Here is a 21,718-nt window from a genome sequence, read left to right as displayed (position 1 = left end):
ACATTAAAAATGAACGGCAATTTCATTTTTATGAAAGAGTACTTTAAAGCCAATTTGATTGTTTACATTTTTATTTTGCGCAATGACCAATCAGTGTACACGGATTCAAGTTTCGCGCGAGTGTGAATCGACTTGTCACGTGACCCGTGATGTTTCAGCTGCGTGTGACAGGCGAGAAAATTTTATGCGCGTAATAAAATAATTTTACAATAATTATATAATGCGCAACGATATGGCAATTACGACGCAATGTTGTTTACAACATTTTAACGCCGAAGCATCATGCTGTCCTTGAATCGGTTGTGTTCAAAGCCGAGAGTTTATCTGGTGCACGTGTCATCCGTCGATTCAATCTTGTCCAAGAGACTTGAGCATAAATTTCATCCCAAAGTTACCACAAAGGTACAATATCGAATATTATATGCTTTGTTATTATAACAATATACATAATTTAAAATAATTGATATACGAGACGCGTTAAAATATGTACGATAGAAACTGTACGAGACGCTGGGAGTAGCAGAGGATTGCGAAGATGAGACTTTGAGATTGGCGTTTGTTCATCTTGCAAAGCGATTTCATCCTGATAGCGGAGCACCAGAAGCTAACACTGTTCGATTTTCTGAGGTAAAGCATCATTGAAATATATTATTCCTAAAAATAAATAAGATGTATCTATTTTATTCTATGATTGTTCAAAGTAGATCGAAAGCGCTTATAGAGAGATTCGAAGAATCAGAAATGCTCAAAAAGATGAAGAAGCATTGTCGGGAGTGGAAGAGTTTGATATCAAGGTAGTTATACTTCGTAAACATATATATTTATGCAATTTTTTTCTTTGTAACTCCAGTTGCCTTTGTTTTAAGCACACAGCACCGCAACATCGTCACTACTTGACTTTTGATGTGGGAATTGGCACACCAAGCAAGAGACAAAAGCTGCATACGATACAAAGGGCTCAAAAGGCAGTTGATAACGTGATGGAGCACAGATTAAAGAAATTACAGGCTGAAGAACGTAACACATTAATTGGCATGGATAAGCAAAAAGCTAAGGATATCAAAACCCGTTATGGCATGGACCGTTTAGTGGAAGATTTAATTCAAGAGGCGATGAATAAAGGTGAATTCAGCGATTTATCTGGAATGGGAAAGCCACTGAAGAGTACAAGCGCCAGAAATCCTTATGTTGATTTCGTGACTCATAAGCTAAATCAGGTATACAAAAATGAAGAATATTAATTCCAATTTGAACATAATTTATTTATATTAATTGTGATTATAGATATTGATAGACAATGGATTCACTCCAGAGTGGATACAATTATCAAAAGAAATTCGGGAAGAGACCGAAGAATTGAAGAAAAGATTGTCAGAAGCACGTAATAATGTAGGCGAGCTACCATTAACTCCGAAAGATGAATCGATATGGAGAAACAATTTAGAAAAATTCAAAATTACAACGAAACAGATAAATAACAAAATTGACAAATATAATTTGCTGGTTCCTATACTACAGAAACAAATGCTCCATGTTAGATTAGATAAGCTTGCTGAGCAAGTCTTATCAGTATCGCCTTCTAAAGATAACAAAAAATATGCAAATACTAGTCACGAAAATTCGAATATGAGCATATCTCAGGATTTGTTTAATTTCATAAGCGACTTGTTTAGTAAAAAGATTATTAGACGATAAAAATTACCTAGAAGGTAAAAATCATGTAAATATTGCAATCTTGTATATATATATATATATATATATATATATATATATATATATATATATATATCAAATAAGACTAACACAGATGTAACAGTATAAAAAAAGGAACTTTTGTATTTTATAAATTCAGTGTATGTATATATATATACATATGTATATGTAATCTCTAATTCCAGTAAAGAGTTCCATCTTCTTGTAATTTTATACGACCAGTTGCCAAATGTTTTAAGGCACGAGGATAAGCTCGATGTTCCGCTGTTTTCACGCGTTCTTGTAAAATTTTCTCGGTATCATCCGGGAATACGGGTACTACTTCTTGCTCAACAATAGCTCCTGAATCAATATCGATCTAATAGAAAGGAAGAAAATTTATTTTGATGATTCATTAATACTCGAGATATGACATTTGTCTTCTCTCTGTCTATTCAAACTAAAAAAAATTTGATCCTTTTTGATTATAATACCTCAACAAAATGAACAGTACAACCCGATACACGCACACGCGCCGCTAGAACATCCTTATGTGCGTTCACGCCTTTGAAGGATGGCAATAATGAAGGATGTATGTTTAATAGAGCTCCTTTCCAATGCTTTACAAATTGATGTGATAGAATCCGCATAAAGCCGGCTAGGCATACTATTTCCACCCCAGCAGAATGAAGTTCCACGTTCATGGCTGCGTCAAAAGACTCGCGGCTTGGATAATCGGTATGTTTGATTACCTATGAATTAAATAAAAAAATTATTATTAGGGCATTAATCTACGTTTACCTTTTCACTTCTGATTAACATATTAATTACCATTGTCTTGATGCCAGCTCTCTCAGCGCGTCTCAATCCTTCAACGCCAGGTTTATTGGAAATCACCAAAACGATTTCCGCTCCCATGTGCTGCGACGGATCCTGAGTGGCGTTAATTAACGATTGGAGATTCGTACCGCTACCCGATATCAAAACACCCACTCTCTTGAGAGGCTTGCTCAATGTTGCAACTACATCAGGAACATATCGTTTCATTTCCAATTCCAGAACTTTTTCAAAGTTTTCCACGTACACCTTAGCCTGGTCATCTACATGAACATAATAACATATAAATTGATGTAATTAATTATATTAACTATATTCACAACAAGATAGTTACTGCGATGTGTGTCCACGCTTCCGATAACCACAGGGTTTTCGTCTTTTAGTTTAGTCAAAACTTCAGCCTTATCCTTCTCGGAGCATATCAATACTGCGCCGATTCCGCAATTAAATGTTCTTAGCATCTCATGTTTACTGATTCCACCTAAATAAAATTGGGATATCGATCATTATTTATGTAAATTATTCGATGCATTTACACTTTTACTTTGTAATTTTACAAATAGAAAAGTTGTGTAGACTTGTGGATAATACACTCACCAACTACAGCTAGCCATCCAAATATTGATAAAATATTCCAATTTTTCGCGTCTAATGTTGCACTTAAATTTTCCGGTAAAATTCTAGGAATATTTTCTGTAAGACCGCCGCCGGTGATGTGTGCGAATCCCTTTACCAGATTAGTTCGCAAGGCCGGAATTACACTTTTTACATAAATCTTTGTTGGTTCCAACAATTCTTCACCTGTGGTATTATATTATTCTTATAATGTGCTCTTTAATGCTCTATATATGATTAAAAGTAGTTTATAATACTTCGTACCAATAGTTCGATTGTTCTTTGAAAAAGGTGCGACATCGGAGTATTTTTTATCTGCGAGTTTCAGAATTTTTCGCACAAGACTAAAACCATTGCTATGCACGCCGCTCGATGGAAGACCAATTATTACGTCACCTTCTTTAATATCATTCATGCGTGGCAATAAATTGCCTCTTTCGACTGCGCCTACCGCAAAGCCTGCCAAATCGTATTCTCCCTCGGGATACATATCTGGCATTTCAGCTGTTTCTCCACCAATCTGAAAATCGTAATTCCTTTAACAAAAAATTCTGTGATAATAGATATTTATTTTATTTAACTTTCAGAAACATTCTCAACTTATATTATGAATGTTACATTACCAAGGAACATCCTGCTTGCTTGCAACCTTCGGTAATCCCATTTACGACTTTCGTTGCCACTCCAACGTCAAGCTTTCCACAAGCGAAATAATCAAGGAAGAATAATGGTTCCGCGTTATGTGCGAGGACATCATTCACGCACATAGCCACCAAGTCTATACCCACTGTATCGTGCTTATTGCATTCAATTGCTATCTATAAAAAAAAAAGTCGTAAACAGACTGGTAGTTTCCTTCGAGCTTGATACTCACCTTCAATTTGGTTCCAACGCCATCGGTGCCAGACACAAGGATGGGATCTTTGTAACCGGCAGCTTTTACGTCAAAGAGGCCACCGAATCCACCTATGGTGCCTAAAGTGCCAGCGCGTTTTGTAGAGTTTGTGGCTGGTTTAATAGCAGATACAAGATTATCACCAGCGTTAATACTCACGCCACTACTTTCGTACGTTAATTGTCCCTTTTGCAAGATAGATCTGAAATGTTTGACTGTTAATGTCATGCGAGATATTAAATTTAACATTGATCTGATCAAATCAATCATTACACCTGGCGATTCCCTTATGTGCAATGTCTGTTCTGAATTGTTTTCCATCAAATGATACAAACTGAGCAGCTTGAGTAGCTCTAGCCGCTGCCATTGCCAAGGTTGGTGCTATGTTGACAGTGATAAGAACTCTTCCGCCTGTAAATATACTGTAATTATCTAGGCGTTCGTTTAGATATCTTTTATCGTGTCGCTATTTACCATTGGTTACTAAATCGCCTTCCGACGAGAGAGTTGTGCCGCAGTGAAAAATAAAGTGATCCTGTTTACGCGATATTTTATCAATACCCGTTATAATTTGACCCTTGGATGAGGACTCCGGATAACCGCGAGATGCTAAAATCACACCCACAGAAGATACGTTTTCGCGCCAGGAAACGAGAGACGCTTTTAAAGTTCCCTCACAACAAGCCTGTAAAATTTGATATTACATATGAAATTTATCAGAAGCGTCATATCAATGCAGAAATAAAATCTTTAATATTATTCCAAGATATAATTTTTAATAAATTAATATCAATTATACCTTCATAATCGTAAACAAGTCTGATGCCAATAGCGGTAACATTACTTCCGTTTCAGGATCCCCGAATCTGCAGTTAAATTCTAAGACTTTAGGGCCATCTTCAGTTAGCATTAAGCCGGCATATAATACCCCTATAATATTGATTTTATGTAAATAATATACGTTTATGTGATCTAATATCATTATCAATGGAAAATTACAAACCAACAAACGGGATATTCTCCTTTCTAAGTCCATCTACAGCTTTCTGGAGAACATTCACTTTCACCTGTTCGTATTTTTTTTCACTTAATAGTGGACATGGACAATATGCTCCCATTCCACCGGTATTGGGACCAAAATCTCCGTTAAAAATTCTCTTATGATCTTGCGCAGGCATCATTGGCACAATAGTCTTGCCTGAACATCAACATTAGAAATTGAGAGCAACCATTAATTACTGATGACTTTTTCAATAGAAACAATTCAAGTAACATAAATAATCTTGTTTACCATCTGTAAATGCAAGTACAGACACTTCCTCGCCTTCCAAGAGTTCTTCAACAACTACGGTCTCGCCGGCAGCTCCAAATTTCTTATCATTTAAAATTTCATCTATCGCATGACAAGCTTCCTGTTGATCTTTCGCGACTATGACACCTTTACCAGCAGCCAATCCTGAGGCTTTCACTACAAGTGCCTTAAAGGGAGCGCTGTGACAAAGAAGAGCATACAAGTTTCCATGCCATTGGTTCTTCTCAATGAAGATATAATCCCTCACTCACCTCTTAATAAAGTTCTTTGCTTCCACAGCGGAGGTAAAACCTTGCCACCTAGCAGTTGGAATATGATTTCTGTCCATAAATTGCTTTGCCCAATCTTTATTGGCTTCAATCTGAGCCGCTTTCTTTTGTGGACCAAAACATTTCACTCCCACTTCATTTAGATCATCCGCTAATCCATGAGCCAGAGGATCCTCCGGTCCAACCACTACTAGATCAACGTTATTGTCCTTGCTCCATTTGGCAACTTCCTACAGAGAAAAACAAGGCACGATTAATATCACATGGCTGACCTATGGAAAAATTATAAAATGATTATATAATATTATGGTGTACCTTGGTATTCTTGACATTTAATTCAACTAATTGTACTTTGTCCACTTCTTTGATGCCGGTATTCCCAGGGGCAACCAAGATCTCTTTCACCTACAACACATCATATTAATTTCTGTTTAATGAATTCTCTAACGTTGCCATTCATCTTGCCTTGCAATTTTAATTAACTTACGTGCGGCGATTGAGATAATTTCCAGCAAATGGCATGCTCTCTACCACCTCCGCCAATTACCAAGACCGTGTGTGTGTGCTCGGTCATCTATAAGTCATAACATGCTCATCATATCGACAGTCATAAAAATATCAAATTAAGTACCGAATTATTAAAGTAACTCGATACTCTCGATAATTTTCAGGTTTAATAAGCTCGTCATAGAAATCATCTTTCCTCACCTTGCTTCAACTTGTTGGAATTCTCTTGTCCGAGTCCGGCGTTAATTATTCGTTATTTACAGACCTCCGTTGCGAGATCGCCGGATAACACGTTGCTCGGGGGGCTTGCGAACGAAACGTGGGATGCCACAGGTGGTCGGCGCAAGCCGCTCTCGGCGCAACGACAACACGGCGACTAACGACGAGAACTTACGCGCCAATCGTGCTTTACGCAACTAAAGACCGACCGGCTCGATCTCTCGTTCTCTGCGGGAGTTATTCTATAATAAACCCGTATATCGCTCGCGCGATGACCCGCGATGATCTTTCGAGAAGCGATTTAAACGAGACGTCGATCTCGGCGAGGAGGTTGTTTACATTACTACTGCACTAAGTAATGTACAAGAGAACGGAGATATCCGAAATGCCTTTTTCATTTTACATAATTACGCTTATAATCTCTTCTCGCTTCACATTATCGTTATTTTTTTTTATCTCGTTTGATAAATATTGGATTGAATTTCCAAGAGATTGTTCGAGAGAATTGTGAGAGAACAATAGCTTTGACGACAATAGCTGTTCTATTTGTAAGTTTACGTCGACTAAATGTAATGTCTATTCACGTTTGCGAATTCTATAAATGTTAATGAAATTATTTTGAGATTTGACGGTTGCGAGGTCACGCGTGTCAATCTTATCGCGATTGTTGTAACTTGTTTGTATTACGACAAATAACGCAACGCAACTTTCATCAATCTAAATTTTATTATTAGATCAAAAATAACTTTGGCAATAATCGTGATTCTCAACTCGGTCAATTTATAACGAGAATTTCAACGCAAAATTCAACGCAAAAAAACATTATGCCTTATAAAAAAATGTATATATTAATAAAAACACAAGTTTTTTTTTTATATATAAAATAAATTTTAGAATCCGACAACATGCGAGCAAATAATCAGGAGACACGGATCTCGGGTGTCAAGTCAATCGAGAACACTACCGTGTGATAAATTCTTTCCGCAATTTAAATCCACAACTTGTAATTCGAAAACTTATTATTCATAATTTTATGTGTCATATGTGAAAAAAAAAAAAAAAAAAAAAAACATTAAAAAAATCAAGAAACACATCTTGAACATAAAGACAATATTAGAGCTGCACATAAAATTATAAATAAAATCTTGAAATCTGATCCGTCGCATATATTATAGGCTTCAAACTATAAGAACGTGAAAGAACCATAAATTGTGAAGTTGGTCCATTCGATGATATTTTGTTCGCGTGACATTGATGTCCAAGATAAGTGCGGCCGCGACGAGACGTAATGATCGAAATCGCGCGACGTGATATCACGAAGACATTATTTACATGATAGTATTATACGGACGTGTAGGTGGAGAACAGATCGATGCGACAGGGGTGGATTATGTATGCCGCTATGAGCGGAAGCGCATCCACGAGCCGCTTCTGGCCGTTGCCTGGACTCGCGCGTATCCCCGGATCGAGATTGTTGACATCGACCAAGAAGACACTCGAGATGAAGAAAGTAGCGGCGGAAATCGCGGAAGTTGCAGAGTGTAAAACACCTGACAAAGTTAGTCGCGCCGGAGAGAACGCGTGTGAAAAGTAGAGTAGTACAGAAAAATGCAAAGATTTCCTCTCCGTCACAATGCAATGCTGTACATTCTTCTTACGCATCTCATTAACGAATCACAATCTTATCTTGAGATATCTAAAGATCTATTTTTTTATAATTGATAATTAGAGACATCTCTGTATTAGAGACATACATAAACAACTAGACATTAGAGGAGAAAGAAAAAAAAATGAAGTTTTGCTACTAAGAATATAAACCTAATATTTTCTATAATTTAACATATTATTTATATAAGTTCCTCTTTTTTGTACGTGTGATATATAAAAAAAAAAGATATTTATGATTCTGAAGATTTATGGAAAAATAAAAAAAATCTAAATAATGTATATGTATATACGTATACAATTAAACTGTTATTTAAAATAGATCTTTCGCAGGAGGCAAAAATCGTGCCGAGGCTACAAACAGTACGCGTATATCGATGGAATCCGGAAACACCGGATGTGAAACCGTACATGCAGCAGTTCAGCATAGACCTGAACAAGTGCGGCACGATGGTGTTAGACGTGTTAATATTGATCAAGGCGCAGCACGATCCAACATTATCCTTCCGAAGGTCCTGTCGCGAGGGCATCTGTGGATGCTGCGGGATGAATATAAACGGCGTGAACACCTTGGCTTGCATAACGTAACTCATCATCTTATAAAATTTTTGGCGCTGATAAATCAGGCGATAGGAATATTGATTTCTTTGGATTTGCGAGTTTTTAGAAATTTGGACGTAGTCCTTTAGTTTAAATGACTGAATATGTAGAAATCAAATGTTTAGACAATTAGTGTTTCAAATATATTTTGTACACTTAGACGTCTGGAATTTGAAATAGTTACGTTAATTTCACATGCCGTATAGTCACATTTGCTTTTATAGCGGGACTCTAAGGGAATAAAACTTACTTTTGACAAATCCTTCTGATAATTCTGATAAATCCTTCTTTTTTTTTTTTAATCGCACTTAACAACATTGCACGAAACTAACACATTCAAACTGCCTTTAGAAAAGTAAAGGAATCTCCGAAGCCATTGGTGATCTATCCTCTACCGCACGCATACGTAATTCGAGATTTGGTACCCGACATGGAACAATTCCTGGAACAATTTCGGAAAATCGATCCGTATTTAAAGCGGCCGGGCGAAGACGAATTTCTTGGTATGCGACAAATCTTGCAAAGTCCGAGGGACAGGGAAAAACTCGATGGCTTCTACGAATGTGTGATGTGCGCATGTTGCACGTACTCATGTCCTCCTTACTGGTGGCTCGGTGACAAGTATCTGGGACCTGCGGTGCTACTGCAAGTAAACTTCGTCAAATTTCATTTTTCTATAACAAAGAAAAAAAGAACAGAGATCGTTCATTCTCTATGTCCATTCGCTTACATTGTCAGGCGTACAGATGGGTGATAGATTCGCGAGATATGGCACATAAAGAAAGACTGGCGAAGCTGCAGGATTTCTATTCGGTTTTTCGATGCAAAACGATTTTCAATTGCACCAAAACATGTCCAAAAGTGAGTCTTAACTATTATATTATTCACTCTTATCTTGCCATCCAAAAAAAAATCCTAGTTTTTTTCAAAAAGAAATAAGAAATGTTTAAATTAACTTCATGCATCACTCGGTGTTGCCTTGTTGCTAGGGTCTGAATCCGGCAAAGGCGATCGTGCAACTGAAACGTTTACTGGCCGGATTTGCAAAAAAAGAGAAACCAGATCTCGATACACCACTTCCGAATCCTTGCGGCGGGGAAGAGCAATATCCATGCAGAAAGGAATAAAAAAAAAATAGGGTACAATTCGCGAGACACTCCTCTTTATTATATAATGTTCATCACTTGGAATAAAGAGTTTTGCATAAGTGAATAATAGAGTAATTTTATTATCATGTAACAGGTTATAAACCCATAACGATAATTAAATGTCAGGTAGATTAGATCTATATTTTTTACAGATATCTTTTACTAGACGTTAAACATAAGGCAGTCTTTCATCTCGTCTTATTAATGTTATATTTTTTACGGGCATCCTAAATTTTTTTAATCAATGAATTAACGAATTGGCACTTAATATCGTTCAACAATCCTTGCAGTGCATGTTACTCATTTTATATATCAAGTCCTCCTATGTTGCAAATTAAATCACTATATTCATCAAGTTGAGATACGTCAAACAATAAAAATATATCATACGTGAAGAATACATTTTATATCTTTATCACAGAGTATATATCTTATTATTTATTCTATGATTTTGATATCTAGTATCTTAATCATATAGTTAATTGTAATAAGTAAAAGTAATAAGTAAGTAATAAGTAAATAATAAGCAAATGAAATAAATTATTATGAATAATGTAAATGGAAATTATGAATATTTATTTTGTTGTACTATATTTGCACTATGAAGTTATTTGTATTGATTAATCTGTTAATGAATTTAACAAAATTAATTGATATTTAAATCTATGAAAATATCGTTTTTTTAAATAGAAGTTATTCTATAAGCAGGTAACATGTATCATAACATCACGACATCTATAAGATGCTAGAGATCTCATCAAAAAACTATTTCTCTGTGCTTGCAAAATATAAATAAAATATTCTTCTCGCATACTCTGCATCAAGTGTCCTTTTTTCAAACCATAAGCCGTGGACGTTTGGGGCAAATAATCGGAGGTGGCACATTTTCAATATCCTCATTGTTCTCCACATTAGAATTCCGTAATAATTTGTTCACTTCTTCTCGCATACGGGCGTCTCTTAACCAGGAATGTAACAAAATGTGTGGTACCGTTATACGTTCCTTCGGGTTTACTGTCATCATACGTTTAATCTGAAACAGCGCGATATTCCATTGGAGATTGCAGCACATCAATCACTATTAACAAGGTAGGCATTCATTACATACTAGTCTTATAGCATCTGACGATACATATTGAAAGCGAGATGGATAAAATTCGTATCGTCCACTTTTGATTTGTTCCTCCAAAGTAACATCATTTATTTGAAAAGGAAAGATACCACTTAAACAAACGTACAATATAACTCCTAAACTCCATACGTCAACCTGAAAAAATATAAAATAAATGATTTTTTTTTCATATCTTGATGATCATTTCTCGGGATATTAAATAGTTCAATAGTAGAAATTGTCTACAAAGCAAAAGATTTAGGTTCGATTTTACAACTTTACAATCAAATAAATAAATATCTCATTCTTCCGTTATTAAAGCTTCATCAAAAATTATAAGTTTTAAAAAACGTAAAGAAAGTGAAAGATTATTTGTCGGAATATAGCAAAGTTAAAGATCATAAGTCTAATTAAAAAGAATTATATCTCATTAGATACATACTTGATTTGTATAAGAGTTACGTCCATAGGTTGTGACAATCTCGGGAGCAACATACATAGGAGTCCCACAATATGTCTTCATCATTGTCTGAGCGTCCACAAACTTGGACATACCAAAATCCGACACCTTGACCAAAGGACTGTCCGAATAGTCCTTTAGCAGTATATTTTCTGGCTGTAAATGTGTAATATTCATTAAATAAAAAAATTGATGATATATTTATATAGAATACAAGCAAGAGATACACATTGCCCATTTGGAACAAGCTATTTTAAGTAGTACCTTTAAATCTCTATGGGTAATGCCTTGTCTATGTAGATAATGGACGGCAAGTATGACCTGATAGAATATTAGTTTCGTATATGGTTCAGACAATTTGCCTCTGCTTCTTATTCTATCAAAGAGTTCACCCCCTTCCATCAATTCAAGGATAATGTACATAGCTTCTGGTGTATCATGGATATCCTCCAAATGAATTATACAGGACTGAAACAAACATCTAATTCTATTGAGCCATCCAAGCCATGGAGTTACAAAATATCATATGGATATATCTCAACTTACATGTTTCAACTTCTTTAGTATTTCAACTTCATTCCTGATATTTTCAGGATTATTGAAAATATTCCCATTTCCAATGCTAAAATAATTCTTCTTTATAATTTTCATAGCAAACTTTTCTGACCCATCTTTTTTAAATACTAGCCTCACTTCGCCACAGGCACCAGTTCCTAATTTATGGCCAATTGCATACCTCTGTTTCAACTCTGATGGCAACTGACATGGAAGTTCATGTACAATTGTACTCATAAATACATAAACTATAATTGAAAAAAATAAATTTGTTATATCCATCTATCAATTTGTATTAAGTTTTGATATAAGACACGGATACCTGATAAATCTTCCCTGGCTATGGCTATTACGGAATTATTTTCAATGATAATGCGATTTCTGCAACCAACCAATCTTCTATCAACATAAGTCCCATTGTAGCTCAAATCTTCTAGGTATACTACTATCTCATTTGTATTGTTGATGCGTTCTCGATATATGCGAAAATGTACCTTACTGACCACTTTTAGCCAAGTTTCTCTCATTTCATTTGTAGTTAAACGAATATCACAGTTTTCGGAACGTCCCAAGGTATAACCCGAGTCCCTTGTTAGTTCTGAAATTCGTACAAATTTATTTCCAAAGATATATAGATCGAGCGCATTGTAGTCTTGCTTGCAAGAGGGTGTCGCAAACTCTTACCCACAGTTCTCAGGTTTGATACTTTCGATTGCATCACAGGACACAATCTTCCCCAGATATTTAACGTCGGCTGCTGGCTCAACGCCTCCTGCGACTGTGTCAATGCATCTGCATTTTGGGTGTCAGGCAGACTGGCGGGAACAATCTGGTCCTGTGATGCCAGTTCCATTGTGTCGTGAGATGAAGAATTATCCAAGATTCAACCAAAAGATTTAAGACGCCACGTTTTGAGACGCCACGTGAACCCTTGAATGGAGATCGCTAACCCATCGTTGTAAATTGTTTCAAAAACAACAAGCGGATGTTCCTCAAGGAAAATTCGCTTTCGTACGATTTTGTATTAAATAGAGGAGATGCGGTGTACACCTGAGAAAATTCTTTACGAGTCTGCATGAGCCACTGGCACGACGCGTCCCTCAAGTAACAACAAAAGAATAGTCAAGCCGGTGAAACAGACAACCTGCTCTCCGCAATGAAATCTGATTGATCCTTACTTTTGAGTCCAACCAATCATATTGAACTTACGTACCGGAGAAGGGAAGACTTTCCTTCTGTTCCAATAAGATTCAAGGCCATTTATAAAATGATCATCAAATACGCCTGACCTGATCTCTGCAGCTTTGTGTACCACAACATGTCGCAGTTCCCGCATAAATTGTGCGTTTACGTCGATAAATAAGCTTATCGATCAGCACCCACAAATTGAAGGCAACGTTCACATTATCGATAATTGCAAAAAAAATTAACATCTCGTGTCAATAATTGTTCTATATAAAAATTTTGCGACTTATATGTACAAAAAAATTGGTGTTTCCAAACAAGCAAATTATAAGAAACAATATTGAGTTTTTTAAACTATACTTAGATTGCTAATATAATAATATGATATTTCAATATGTATTATGTGGACACTTCCTCGTAGAGTTCACTCGTCCTTCCACAGTATCATAACACAATAAAGAGATAACTCCATGTTCAGTTGATCGAACTTGACAGCTCTATCCTGAATATAGATTTTTATAGCCCATAGATCTCTTAATAATGAGAATCTCTTCATTATAGTTAAAATTATCAATTTACAATTATATTTTTGATAAAAATCTGCATAAAAATTAATTTAAAATAACTATCACAATTAATTTTGCAATTAAAAGTCTCTTCCTACAAGGAGCTCGTGTAACATTTTAGGATCACAATAAATATCTGCCAATCCTGTGTATCACAAATGACGAAGAATACTTTATTGTAAATCTACTTGTCGGTATCATTTCCCAAGCACGTAGAAAGCGAGTCACAAAAGCCATCGTGACGAGTCTTATGATCAGGCGACACTATAACATAATTTTTCGTGGGTTGTTTCTTTTTCTTTTTTTTTTTTTTTTTTTTTTTTTATTACATCATCTACGTATAAACACGCACAATGGGTGTTTGGTATGCGTCTCGCTTACAATGCTACGTTGCTAATTCTCTTTGCCCTATTGTACTATATAAAATACTGTCATGCACATGTCGATTAATATGTATTGCAGAGTTAGGGGAGGGGATCCTCTTAAGCCTCTCTGTACTGCTCTCTCTGTTCGAAAACTCTACGAAAACTCTAATCGGAAAGAGATCTAGCGGGCACAATGAATCCGCATTGGCGCTTCTTAGACGCACACTCGAACGAGAGATTTAACACGAGAGACCTGCAAACGTAGAAAAAATGAAATTACGCCCGTTCTGAAAAACGTAGGTGATGATACTTAAGTGTAACAGCATACAACGATCTCACGACTCAGTGACAACTTGGTTTATTATTCATCAAAATAATTTAGTACCACATTAATTGAGGGGTATCTCTTCTCGGATGGGAGGGGATTTTTTGTTTCGTACTTGGCTGAACAAACATTAGAAGATAGCAGTCATTAAGTGTATCGGTGTTGGAAAAATTATCCTTATTTAAGCGATTATCGATTACTGATTCCTTTCTTTCTTACGGATTACACGTTTTATACACGTGTGCGAATGTCCTTCTTATCAAATGCCTGAAAAATCGGACGCTTTGCCTCGTGTATTTGTATGCGTGTATGTGTGTTGTGTTTCGTACGTGTTGATCAATCGTTAACTTAACTTTGTGTCTCTCTGAAGTTTACTTCCTTATCTTCTTTCTATCGTCTACGCTTATGTCTGCGCTACCGCTAATACTAGTTAGAATTAAAAGATAGAACTAGTACCCACCGTCTCTTGGAACCCACGCAATGAATTATGCGCTTCTAAAATCGCATGTTACCTCACGAGTCTCCTCTCCCATCGGCTCTACTCTACCGCTCAAATCTCAATTAACGCATTTTCATGAATTCAGCTGAATTCAGCTACGTGCCCATTGCGTAATATTGTTATTATTAACAACGCATGGTGATCGTAACGTCAAGCGAAAATCATTTTTCGGATGCTCTTCGAGTCTCGCCGAGTGATCCCTCGATTTTTTTCTTAATGCCTGCTTCACTTAAAAATAATAAAAATACTTCAAAAGTTGCACACACACACACACACATATATATATATATATATATATATATATATGTTGGCCCTCAACAGATTTCAGTTAACATTTTTTGACTCTACAAGATTCGATTTTTACATAAATGTATGTAACGCAATCAAACTCCACTATAATCAGAGGGACTCACTATCTCGAGAGAGAAAATCTAATTGAAGTATAAATATATGACTATTATTGAAGCATAAATATATGACTATATTTGTTTTCGATTTTGAGGCAGCTTTGTATCTTGTCGTACTGCTTTTATGCTTTTTATACCTTTTTGTCATCCGATTCATACCACTCGTGACGTTACGCTACATGTCTCATAAAACAGATGTTCGTTAACGCAGCAAATCTGATAATAACTCAAGATACACGTGAGAGCTGACGATCATTAACACTCGATATTTGTATGGTACAAAGACAACTGCGCGTCTATACATGTGTGTACGTGTGTGTGTGTGTGTGTGTGTGTGTGTGTGTGTGTGTGTGTATGCTTATATATATAATGTATATATATATATATATGTATAGAATGAGTAAAGGAGCAACATCTTTTGTTCTCTCAAGAATTCTCGAGGAGAGGACGCGGATATAAGTGACAACGAATCGGTTATCATCATTGCGCGAGGTTGAACGCCACAACCGAAATTTTCGCCACTGCCGACAGAAAGTTAAAGAGATTCGACGCGTTCTTACGCAAGATCATAATCGAGGAGGACGATCTTCTTCTCTCTTTGCGCGCGTGTACGTGTGTGTATACGACCAGCTGGTAACTAATACTTTAACGGATACATTGCATAAGCAGGCGAAGAGAGTAAGAGTAAATCAAAGGCGAGTTATATACTCATCGAATTTCGCGCTGCGAATAAAGACACGTATATATATATATATACAGAATAATGCCTACTACAATTGCACAACATTGTCTAAAAGGAATATAACTCTTGTAATTGTATTATGGCATTAGAGTGAGCCCACATCCCGTAGATGATCCGTAATGAGAACTCGTGGGAGCGTCCTCTCGATCGTTTGATCCTCCGTGACCGTTTTTCGATTCACTCTCCTCGAATAGTGCAGTTCATTGCCGTAAAACGATGTATTTTGTAATATAATTACTAATTATACTTTATTTTATAAATTAATTAAAGAGTTCTTAACCATACGTGTTTATATGTGTTTATGTATAATAATATTAATATTAATAGCATATGTACGATAGCTTTTTGTAGCAGCTTACTCTTTCGGCCGATTCCATTAAAATGAACGCGCGTTCGTCTTTTCTCTCGTTTTTATATTTCCGTTCGCTTCCGTACATGTCTGACGGAAAATCTAAAATTCGGTGACTAGCGGCATTCCCAAATTTTCACCGTTTGATCGACGCTCCCGGTGACCACATAAGGATGATTCTTGTGGAAATCTGTAGTCAAAATAGAATATATAAACAAATATAAATAAATATAAACAAATTGATGGTTACGCATTTAGTAATTTGATAAAATCAGGAAAATGCATTGGAAAGAGAAGCGAGAGAAAGATGTACGAACCGACAGAAGTGCAGAAGTGAACGTGTGCCTCTAGGGTTTTCATCACTCGCTTGTTGCGCGTGTCCCAGACTCGCAGCGTCTTATCATCGGACGCGCTGACGATAAACTTGCCACCAGGATGGAAGACGATGCATCGCACCCAGTTGTCGTGTCCAACGAGAGTGAAGAGGCATACTCCGGCGCCGACGTCCCATACGCGGATCATCTTATCCCGTGAGCCGGAAGCGAGGAAGGGCCCCTCGTGCGCACCCTTGTTGTCCGCCCCGGCCGCCGCGTTGATTGACGCTCTCGCGCTCTCCGGTGCCCATGCGATGCATTCTACCACGTGCTCGTGTTCTCTGAACTCAACCTAACGAGTGATTTTGCGTTAGGAATAAATATCAGATTCCTCTTAAGAGGAATGAACGGTGGATTACCTTTGTCTCCTTCGTTGCTACATGCCATACTCGAACAGTTTGATCATTCGAGCAGCTAGCAATGAGCTCACCACAAGGACTGACTCGCGCCATTCTCACCCATTCCCTATGTCCCGTAAGCGTCTTCACGCAATAGCCCGTCGCCACTTCCCAGATCTTAATGGTCTTATCCCTGGAGGCGCTTACTACAAAGTCACCCTGCGGCACAAACGCGACCGAATTGACGTTGTGATCGTGGCCGTGCATAGTCTTGACGCAAGCGAACGACTGATGGAAATCCCACAGCTTGATGGACATGTCCGCGCTACAGGAGGCAAGCAACTTGCCCGAGGCGTCGAATGCAATGTCCTGCACGCTGTCGGTGTGGCCTTTCAGCGTTCTTTCGAAATCACCGCTCTCAAAGTCCCATACCTTAAAGGATAAATATACTTAAAAAATTATGTTTCTAATTTGTCGCTTTTTGGCTCTACTTGCGAGTCGTTCTCGTACCTTAATGGTAGCATCTTCGCTGGCGGATACTACGAGACTAAAAACCGGATGGAAAATAACTCTATTGATTGGGGCTCTGTGTCCGGTCAGACTGAACTTCTCCGGCGGCCTCGGTATCCATTCGGATGGCGATCTCTTGCCGCGCGTCGGCGCGCCTTCTATAAACTCCTTTTCCGCTTCGGAGAGTTTAGATTCCAGTTCCATTACCTACGACACATCACATGCGAGTGTGTACAAAGAACCATTCAGTTAATGTAATAAACCGTTGAATTCTCCCGTGCACGCAATGCCTCATAAAATTTACAGTCAGAGAAAATACCTCTCAAATTGAATGGAAGAAAAAGACCTTACCTTCTTCTGCAATCGTATGACCGAAGTCCACTTTTTCTCCAGAAGGCCCCCATATTTTCTCTCCACCTCTCCTGGCATGTCGGCTTCCTTCTTGAATGCCTCCAGTGCATCTTGATAGCCATTCGTGCTAAGGTAATCCGCGATCGCCTTATTTCTAGAAACATTGATACCTTTTTATGATAAACGTAAAAACTTAGAAAAAATTCTTTATATCTCCGCATTAATTTAGCGTAAATAAAATTCAAGAAAATTTTAGATGATAAAATTCTCGGATTTGTTTGTTTGCTTATCCCTATGCTTCCTCACCGAGTACCGCAACAAGATGAAGAAAGGATAAGAGAGAAAAGACGTATGTGTTGGATGGATAGCTTTAATCGCCGATTGTTCCGCGTTGGCGTCGGCCGCAGCCGCCTGTTTATGACGCGGAGATAAAGATAAAATGCCGTACCTGTGATCCGATACAATGGAACGGGGAAGGAGGAGGCCGTGAGGCAGGTTGGATACGTGGGAAAGAGATTGAAAGTCGGGCAAACTTGTGCCAGGGTGAAAGGCCTCGCGAGTCGGCCGTTCGTCTCTATCCACCTGACTACTCCACGTGATGGCAAATTATCGCTCGCGGTGCCTCGAGATCTGTTTTGCGATTAACGCGTGGTGCGCGTAGGAGCGAGTCGGGTAACCGAAAAAAAAAAAAAAGAAGGAAACAATAAAGCCACTTCATCTTGGCGGAAAGCTAAACCACGTGCTCGGCTACTTTCGCTATTTATCTCCGCCGCAACGTCGTATACAACGGATTGGATTCGTTCGTTTCAATGAATGAAGAAAACATACCGCAATACCAATTCGAGATTTGCTCGAGAGCAGAGAGACAAAGCACGTAGATAAAATAAAAAATGATTCATCGATATATCTGCCTTTCGCTCGTGTACGTATTCGTGCACGCGTTGGATTAAGTGTTACAAAGACGCAAATATTAATATGCATATAAAATTCTATCTCGTAACGACAGAAATTTAAATTTATAATCGCGTAGCTTAAATGCAGCGTCCTGCTGACTGTAGAAATACTTAAGTCCGCGTGAAAAACAAACCGATAGACTTATCTACCGTCAGCTGATACCAAAGCAAATTTGTACGAATGATAATAAACTAGCGTATTCGTGTCACGTAAATTTCAATAGCTCAGTCGGATACTGGAAGCTTCGAAAATGCAAGATGATCCTAAGCATTATAACAAAAAGCATCGATCAGCGTATCAGCAATTTCTCGGAAAAAAAAAAAATCCAATTCCTTCATGAGACTTATTCGTCGCTAATTGTATAATCAAGAATGAAACGCGCGAGAGTTATATCGTGATCCGAGCGGCTAATTACGGAATAATTCGCGGAAAATTAAGAAGAGGCCAACGCGGATAATGGCAGTGGCAGATTCATAGGAGCACTTAGCGGTGTGAGAAACTCCAGGTTTGCTCACGCACGACATTCTGATGGCAGGTGCGCGCGGTCGCAGGTACAAAAGTGGAAAAGAATGTTTCGAGCCAGGCATGTAGGCAGGTAGACGATCATTGTCTCCGTGAGTGAGGAAGGTGATTCCCGTCATCCGACACCCGCACGGCGCGTCGAGTTCACGTGAGAGCACGAGAAAACGGGAAATGTGGAGAAGACACGACGGACGGCGCTCGTGACAATGGGCCACGCATCCGAGGAAGAGAAGAGGAAAAAAAAAAGAGAGAGATTCTACGAGCATATAGTAACGGCGTATCGCACGTTGTTCCGTACAAGTGCGTGCTCGGGGGGGGGGGGAGGGCGGCGAGGGGAGCAACCATGCGAAAGTCGTGGCATTCGAATTCATCGCCGACGAGCGCAAAGATTTAATTTATTCCGGAGAGCCACCTCACCGTGGATATTCGCTCCCGACGCTGATATTTGCAGACGGAATTATTACGAAAGAGCATCACTGGGAGAGATGTTTGTTCCCGCGCTGGTGTTTTCCCTTCGACCGTTCGAGGATACACGGTCATCAGGCCGCACGGTCCATTCGCGTGATGTTCTTCTCCACACGAGCTCTTACGGCCGCGCGAAGCATGAGAATGCACTTGTGTCGCTCGTTGACGAAGATTCTAGGACGTGACGCTTGGCAGTAAGAGAAGAAAGAAATATCTACGTAAATATGTTCCGCGCAAATGATGGTCCTTAGAGCATTAGGGACGACAAACAGAATGTTTTCCGGAAATTGAACGTTGACAGGCAATCCGCGCCGCTCGAGCATAACGAACGCGAGAAATACCTGCAGTAATCGAAATTAAACTCCGACGCGCTCCTCCGTCTCTCCTTTCATCGTTCATTCGTTGCATAAATTAAAGATAGAGTCGAGGAGATTGAGATTGCTACCGGCGATTACGACGGCGCGTTTCGAGAAGTGCTCTCGTATACAAAGATCGGAAGAAGAGACAGCGAGCGTAACGGTACAATAGAACTTTAGAGCCGCGAAATTCTTTCCCTCTTCCCTTCCTCTCTTTCGCTCCGCGGCGAGTGCACGATGAATTGTGCGAGACATGTTGTGTTTCGGGTCGCCGCAGGAATGCAGATTGAAGCGCAGATCGAAGAACGATATCCTCGGCTCCTCAATGTGAAGATGAATACGTGAAAATGAGTAGCGGAGAGTAACTTGTTCCATCTGGCTCTTCGCCCATAAAACCGACGCTGGCATCGGCGTGAAATCACCTCGCTATTATTTATCACGTTTAAACTTCACGAGTAAGTATGCATCTATCGTCGAATTGACTCTCCTCGTCTGCAACTGCAAGATATTACATGATCAAATCAACATGATCGAATATCAATTGCAGATACGCAAATGTAATCAAAATATTAATTATTTTTATGCTACTATATTTTACCCTAACTCTTTTATAATAATGATAATCTTACAATACAAGCATAATGGAAATATTTTGTATTATTGATCATCTGAGAAATGTGTAACATTTAGTTAGTATAATTCATTGAAGAAAATAGTAGAATTGAAAACTGGAACATTTAAAAAAATCTTATAAGAGCATCAAAGAAAAAAATTAATTTATACTGTGCGTTATCGACCCAGATGGTGATAGCTTCAATAACAATACTCCTATTAAAGACGCTAATCGCCCTTCCGTTCAACCCTCTGTCTCAGTTTACGGGAAGCCCGGAAGTGAAAGTCACACGCTAGGGGAGACTCGTTTCGCCATCCACTTACTAAGAGTTACACGTGGGCAACCCCTGAAGAACACGGAAAGGCGTTCTTAAGAGGGAAAACAACATGGATGCGCGACGATATACATGCTGATCGATGAGAACCCTCTCCCTCAGGGGTGGAGGAGTCGGTTCTCATCCCCTTCCTCGTTTCGTTCCGAGGGTTCCGACTCATTCTGCGCGAGCTATCGATCCCGCAGTTTGCGCGTGCCCGACAGACACCCTCACCACTCGTCTCCGCAGGTTCCTCGTCATCCCTCCGAGACCGACCGATCGAGGAGCGATTTTGCGTCATAGGAATTAGCCGGCATAGATCGAGGATACGATCGATGCCGGCGGTGTCCCCGTTTAACGTCGCGTTGCCGTGTTACATGCGGGTCGCTCGCAGACGAAGTACGAAACGAAACTAGCGAATTAAATATAAACACCTCGCTTAAATATTCCAAGAGTAGTCCGAATCTCTGTTCAAATCCGAACACAAGATTTTCACGGAATTTCCTCCGTGAGAAAGAGGAAAAAAGAGAAGACACACACACACACACACACACACACACACACACACACACACACACGCACACACACACACACACACA

At 38.6% G+C, this 21,718-nt stretch overlaps 5 protein-coding genes across 10 annotated transcripts in view; 2 read left to right on the top strand and 3 right to left on the bottom strand.

Annotated features, from left to right (window-relative positions):
* The first annotated feature begins 18 nt into the window (after window positions 1-18).
* Window positions 19-1,926, top strand: LOC105422194 (dnaJ homolog subfamily C member 28). Its single transcript, XM_011631489.3, has 5 exons — window positions 19-402; window positions 496-627; window positions 705-794; window positions 867-1,217; window positions 1,285-1,926. The coding sequence occupies exons 1-5, from the start codon at window positions 283-285 to the stop codon at window positions 1,693-1,695; spliced, it is 1,104 nt and encodes a 367-aa protein (XP_011629791.2). The 5' UTR covers window positions 19-282; the 3' UTR covers window positions 1,696-1,926.
* Gart (trifunctional purine biosynthetic protein adenosine-3 Gart) lies at window positions 1,811-6,470 on the bottom strand. Its single transcript, XM_011631485.3, has 17 exons — window positions 6,329-6,470; window positions 6,108-6,194; window positions 5,936-6,025; window positions 5,603-5,850; window positions 5,331-5,530; window positions 5,043-5,237; window positions 4,839-4,969; window positions 4,514-4,724; window positions 4,315-4,450; window positions 4,019-4,241; window positions 3,768-3,962; window positions 3,409-3,664; window positions 3,127-3,330; window positions 2,864-3,010; window positions 2,524-2,792; window positions 2,187-2,444; window positions 1,811-2,071 (listed from the first exon to the last, which is right to left on the bottom strand). Exons 2-17 carry the CDS (start codon window positions 6,192-6,194, stop codon window positions 1,889-1,891), a joined length of 3,033 nt encoding a protein of 1,010 aa, XP_011629787.2. The 5' UTR covers window positions 6,329-6,470; the 3' UTR covers window positions 1,811-1,888.
* A 1,248-nt stretch (window positions 6,471-7,718) lies between these two features.
* LOC105422192 (succinate dehydrogenase [ubiquinone] iron-sulfur subunit) lies at window positions 7,719-9,826 on the top strand. Of its 2 annotated transcripts, none has more exons than XM_011631486.3 (5): window positions 7,719-7,904; window positions 8,345-8,595; window positions 8,963-9,260; window positions 9,350-9,472; window positions 9,601-9,826. In XM_011631486.3, the coding sequence occupies exons 1-5, from the start codon at window positions 7,719-7,721 to the stop codon at window positions 9,736-9,738; spliced, it is 996 nt and encodes a 331-aa protein (XP_011629788.2). In that variant the 3' UTR covers window positions 9,739-9,826. The 2 variants fall into 2 exon arrangements, with proteins under 2 accessions (XP_011629788.2, XP_088935567.1); XM_089079441.1 differs by having other exon boundaries at window positions 7,719-7,911; window positions 8,259-8,595.
* LOC105422193 (ovarian-specific serine/threonine-protein kinase Lok) lies at window positions 9,820-14,189 on the bottom strand. Of its 3 annotated transcripts, none has more exons than XM_011631487.3 (8): window positions 12,570-14,189; window positions 12,208-12,483; window positions 11,877-12,133; window positions 11,595-11,798; window positions 11,313-11,486; window positions 10,868-11,026; window positions 10,601-10,792; window positions 9,820-10,081 (listed from the first exon to the last, which is right to left on the bottom strand). In XM_011631487.3, the coding sequence occupies exons 1-8, from the start codon at window positions 12,736-12,738 to the stop codon at window positions 10,034-10,036; spliced, it is 1,479 nt and encodes a 492-aa protein (XP_011629789.2). In that variant the 5' UTR covers window positions 12,739-14,189; the 3' UTR covers window positions 9,820-10,033. The 3 variants fall into 3 exon arrangements, with proteins under 3 accessions (XP_011629789.2, XP_011629790.2, XP_088935482.1); XM_011631488.2 differs by having other exon boundaries at window positions 12,574-12,715; XM_089079356.1 differs by having other exon boundaries at window positions 9,820-10,792.
* A 154-nt stretch (window positions 14,190-14,343) lies between these two features.
* Lis-1 (LisH and WD40 domain-containing Lis-1) overlaps window positions 14,344-21,718 on the bottom strand; it is a 14,033-nt gene continuing 6,658 nt past the window's right edge. For all 3 annotated transcript variants that reach the window (XM_011631484.3, XM_089079395.1, XM_089079400.1), the window contains 5 exons: window positions 17,897-18,050; window positions 17,546-17,752; window positions 17,057-17,467; window positions 16,641-16,989; window positions 14,344-16,513 (listed from right to left, as the gene is read on the bottom strand). In XM_011631484.3, coding sequence (XP_011629786.2) covers window positions 16,440-16,513; window positions 16,641-16,989; window positions 17,057-17,467; window positions 17,546-17,752; window positions 17,897-18,050 — 1,195 coding nt within the window. In that variant the 3' untranslated portion in view covers window positions 14,344-16,439. The remainder of the gene's footprint in view (window positions 16,514-16,640; window positions 16,990-17,056; window positions 17,468-17,545; window positions 17,753-17,896; window positions 18,051-21,718) is intronic.

The sequence above is a fragment of the Pogonomyrmex barbatus genome, unplaced genomic scaffold, assembly GCF_055798465.1.
Source record: "Pogonomyrmex barbatus isolate J1 unplaced genomic scaffold, ASM5579846v1 scaffold1, whole genome shotgun sequence".
Lineage (NCBI taxonomy): Eukaryota > Metazoa > Arthropoda > Insecta > Hymenoptera > Formicidae > Pogonomyrmex > Pogonomyrmex barbatus.
This window is presented reverse-complemented; position numbering and strand designations above follow the sequence as displayed.

Bases quoted from the DNA above. Each gene is read 5' to 3' on its own strand.
- LOC105422194 (XM_011631489.3), top strand. From the start codon at position 283: ATGCTGTCCTTGAATCGGTTGTGTTCAAAGCCGAGAGTTTATCTGGTG. The intron at 403-495 runs GTACAATATCGA...TATGTACGATAG, and splicing joins ATCCCAAAGTTACCACAAAG to AAACTGTACGAGACGCTGGG. The intron at 628-704 runs GTAAAGCATCAT...TGTTCAAAGTAG, and splicing joins ACACTGTTCGATTTTCTGAG to ATCGAAAGCGCTTATAGAGA.
- Gart (XM_011631485.3), bottom strand. From the start codon at position 6,194: ATGACCGAGCACACACACACGGTCTTGGTAATTGGCGGAGGTGGTAGA. The intron at 5,531-5,602 runs GTGAGTGAGGGA...TCTTTGTCACAG, and splicing joins GCAAAGAACTTTATTAAGAG to CGCTCCCTTTAAGGCACTTG. The intron at 4,970-5,042 runs GTTTGTAATTTT...TCAATATTATAG, and splicing joins GGAGAATATCCCGTTTGTTG to GGGTATTATATGCCGGCTTA.
- LOC105422192 (XM_089079441.1), top strand. From the start codon at position 7,719: ATGCGACAGGGGTGGATTATGTATGCCGCTATGAGCGGAAGCGCATCC. The intron at 7,912-8,258 runs GCGCCGGAGAGA...ATGATTCTGAAG, and splicing joins AACACCTGACAAAGTTAGTC to ATTTATGGAAAAATAAAAAA. The intron at 9,473-9,600 runs GTGAGTCTTAAC...CCTTGTTGCTAG, and splicing joins GCACCAAAACATGTCCAAAA to GGTCTGAATCCGGCAAAGGC.
- LOC105422193 (XM_011631487.3), bottom strand. From the start codon at position 12,738: ATGGAACTGGCATCACAGGACCAGATTGTTCCCGCCAGTCTGCCTGAC. The intron at 11,799-11,876 runs GTAAGTTGAGAT...TGTTTGTTTCAG, and splicing joins TACTAAAGAAGTTGAAACAT to TCCTGTATAATTCATTTGGA. The intron at 11,487-11,594 runs GTACTACTTAAA...ACACATTTACAG, and splicing joins TTACCCATAGAGATTTAAAG to CCAGAAAATATACTGCTAAA.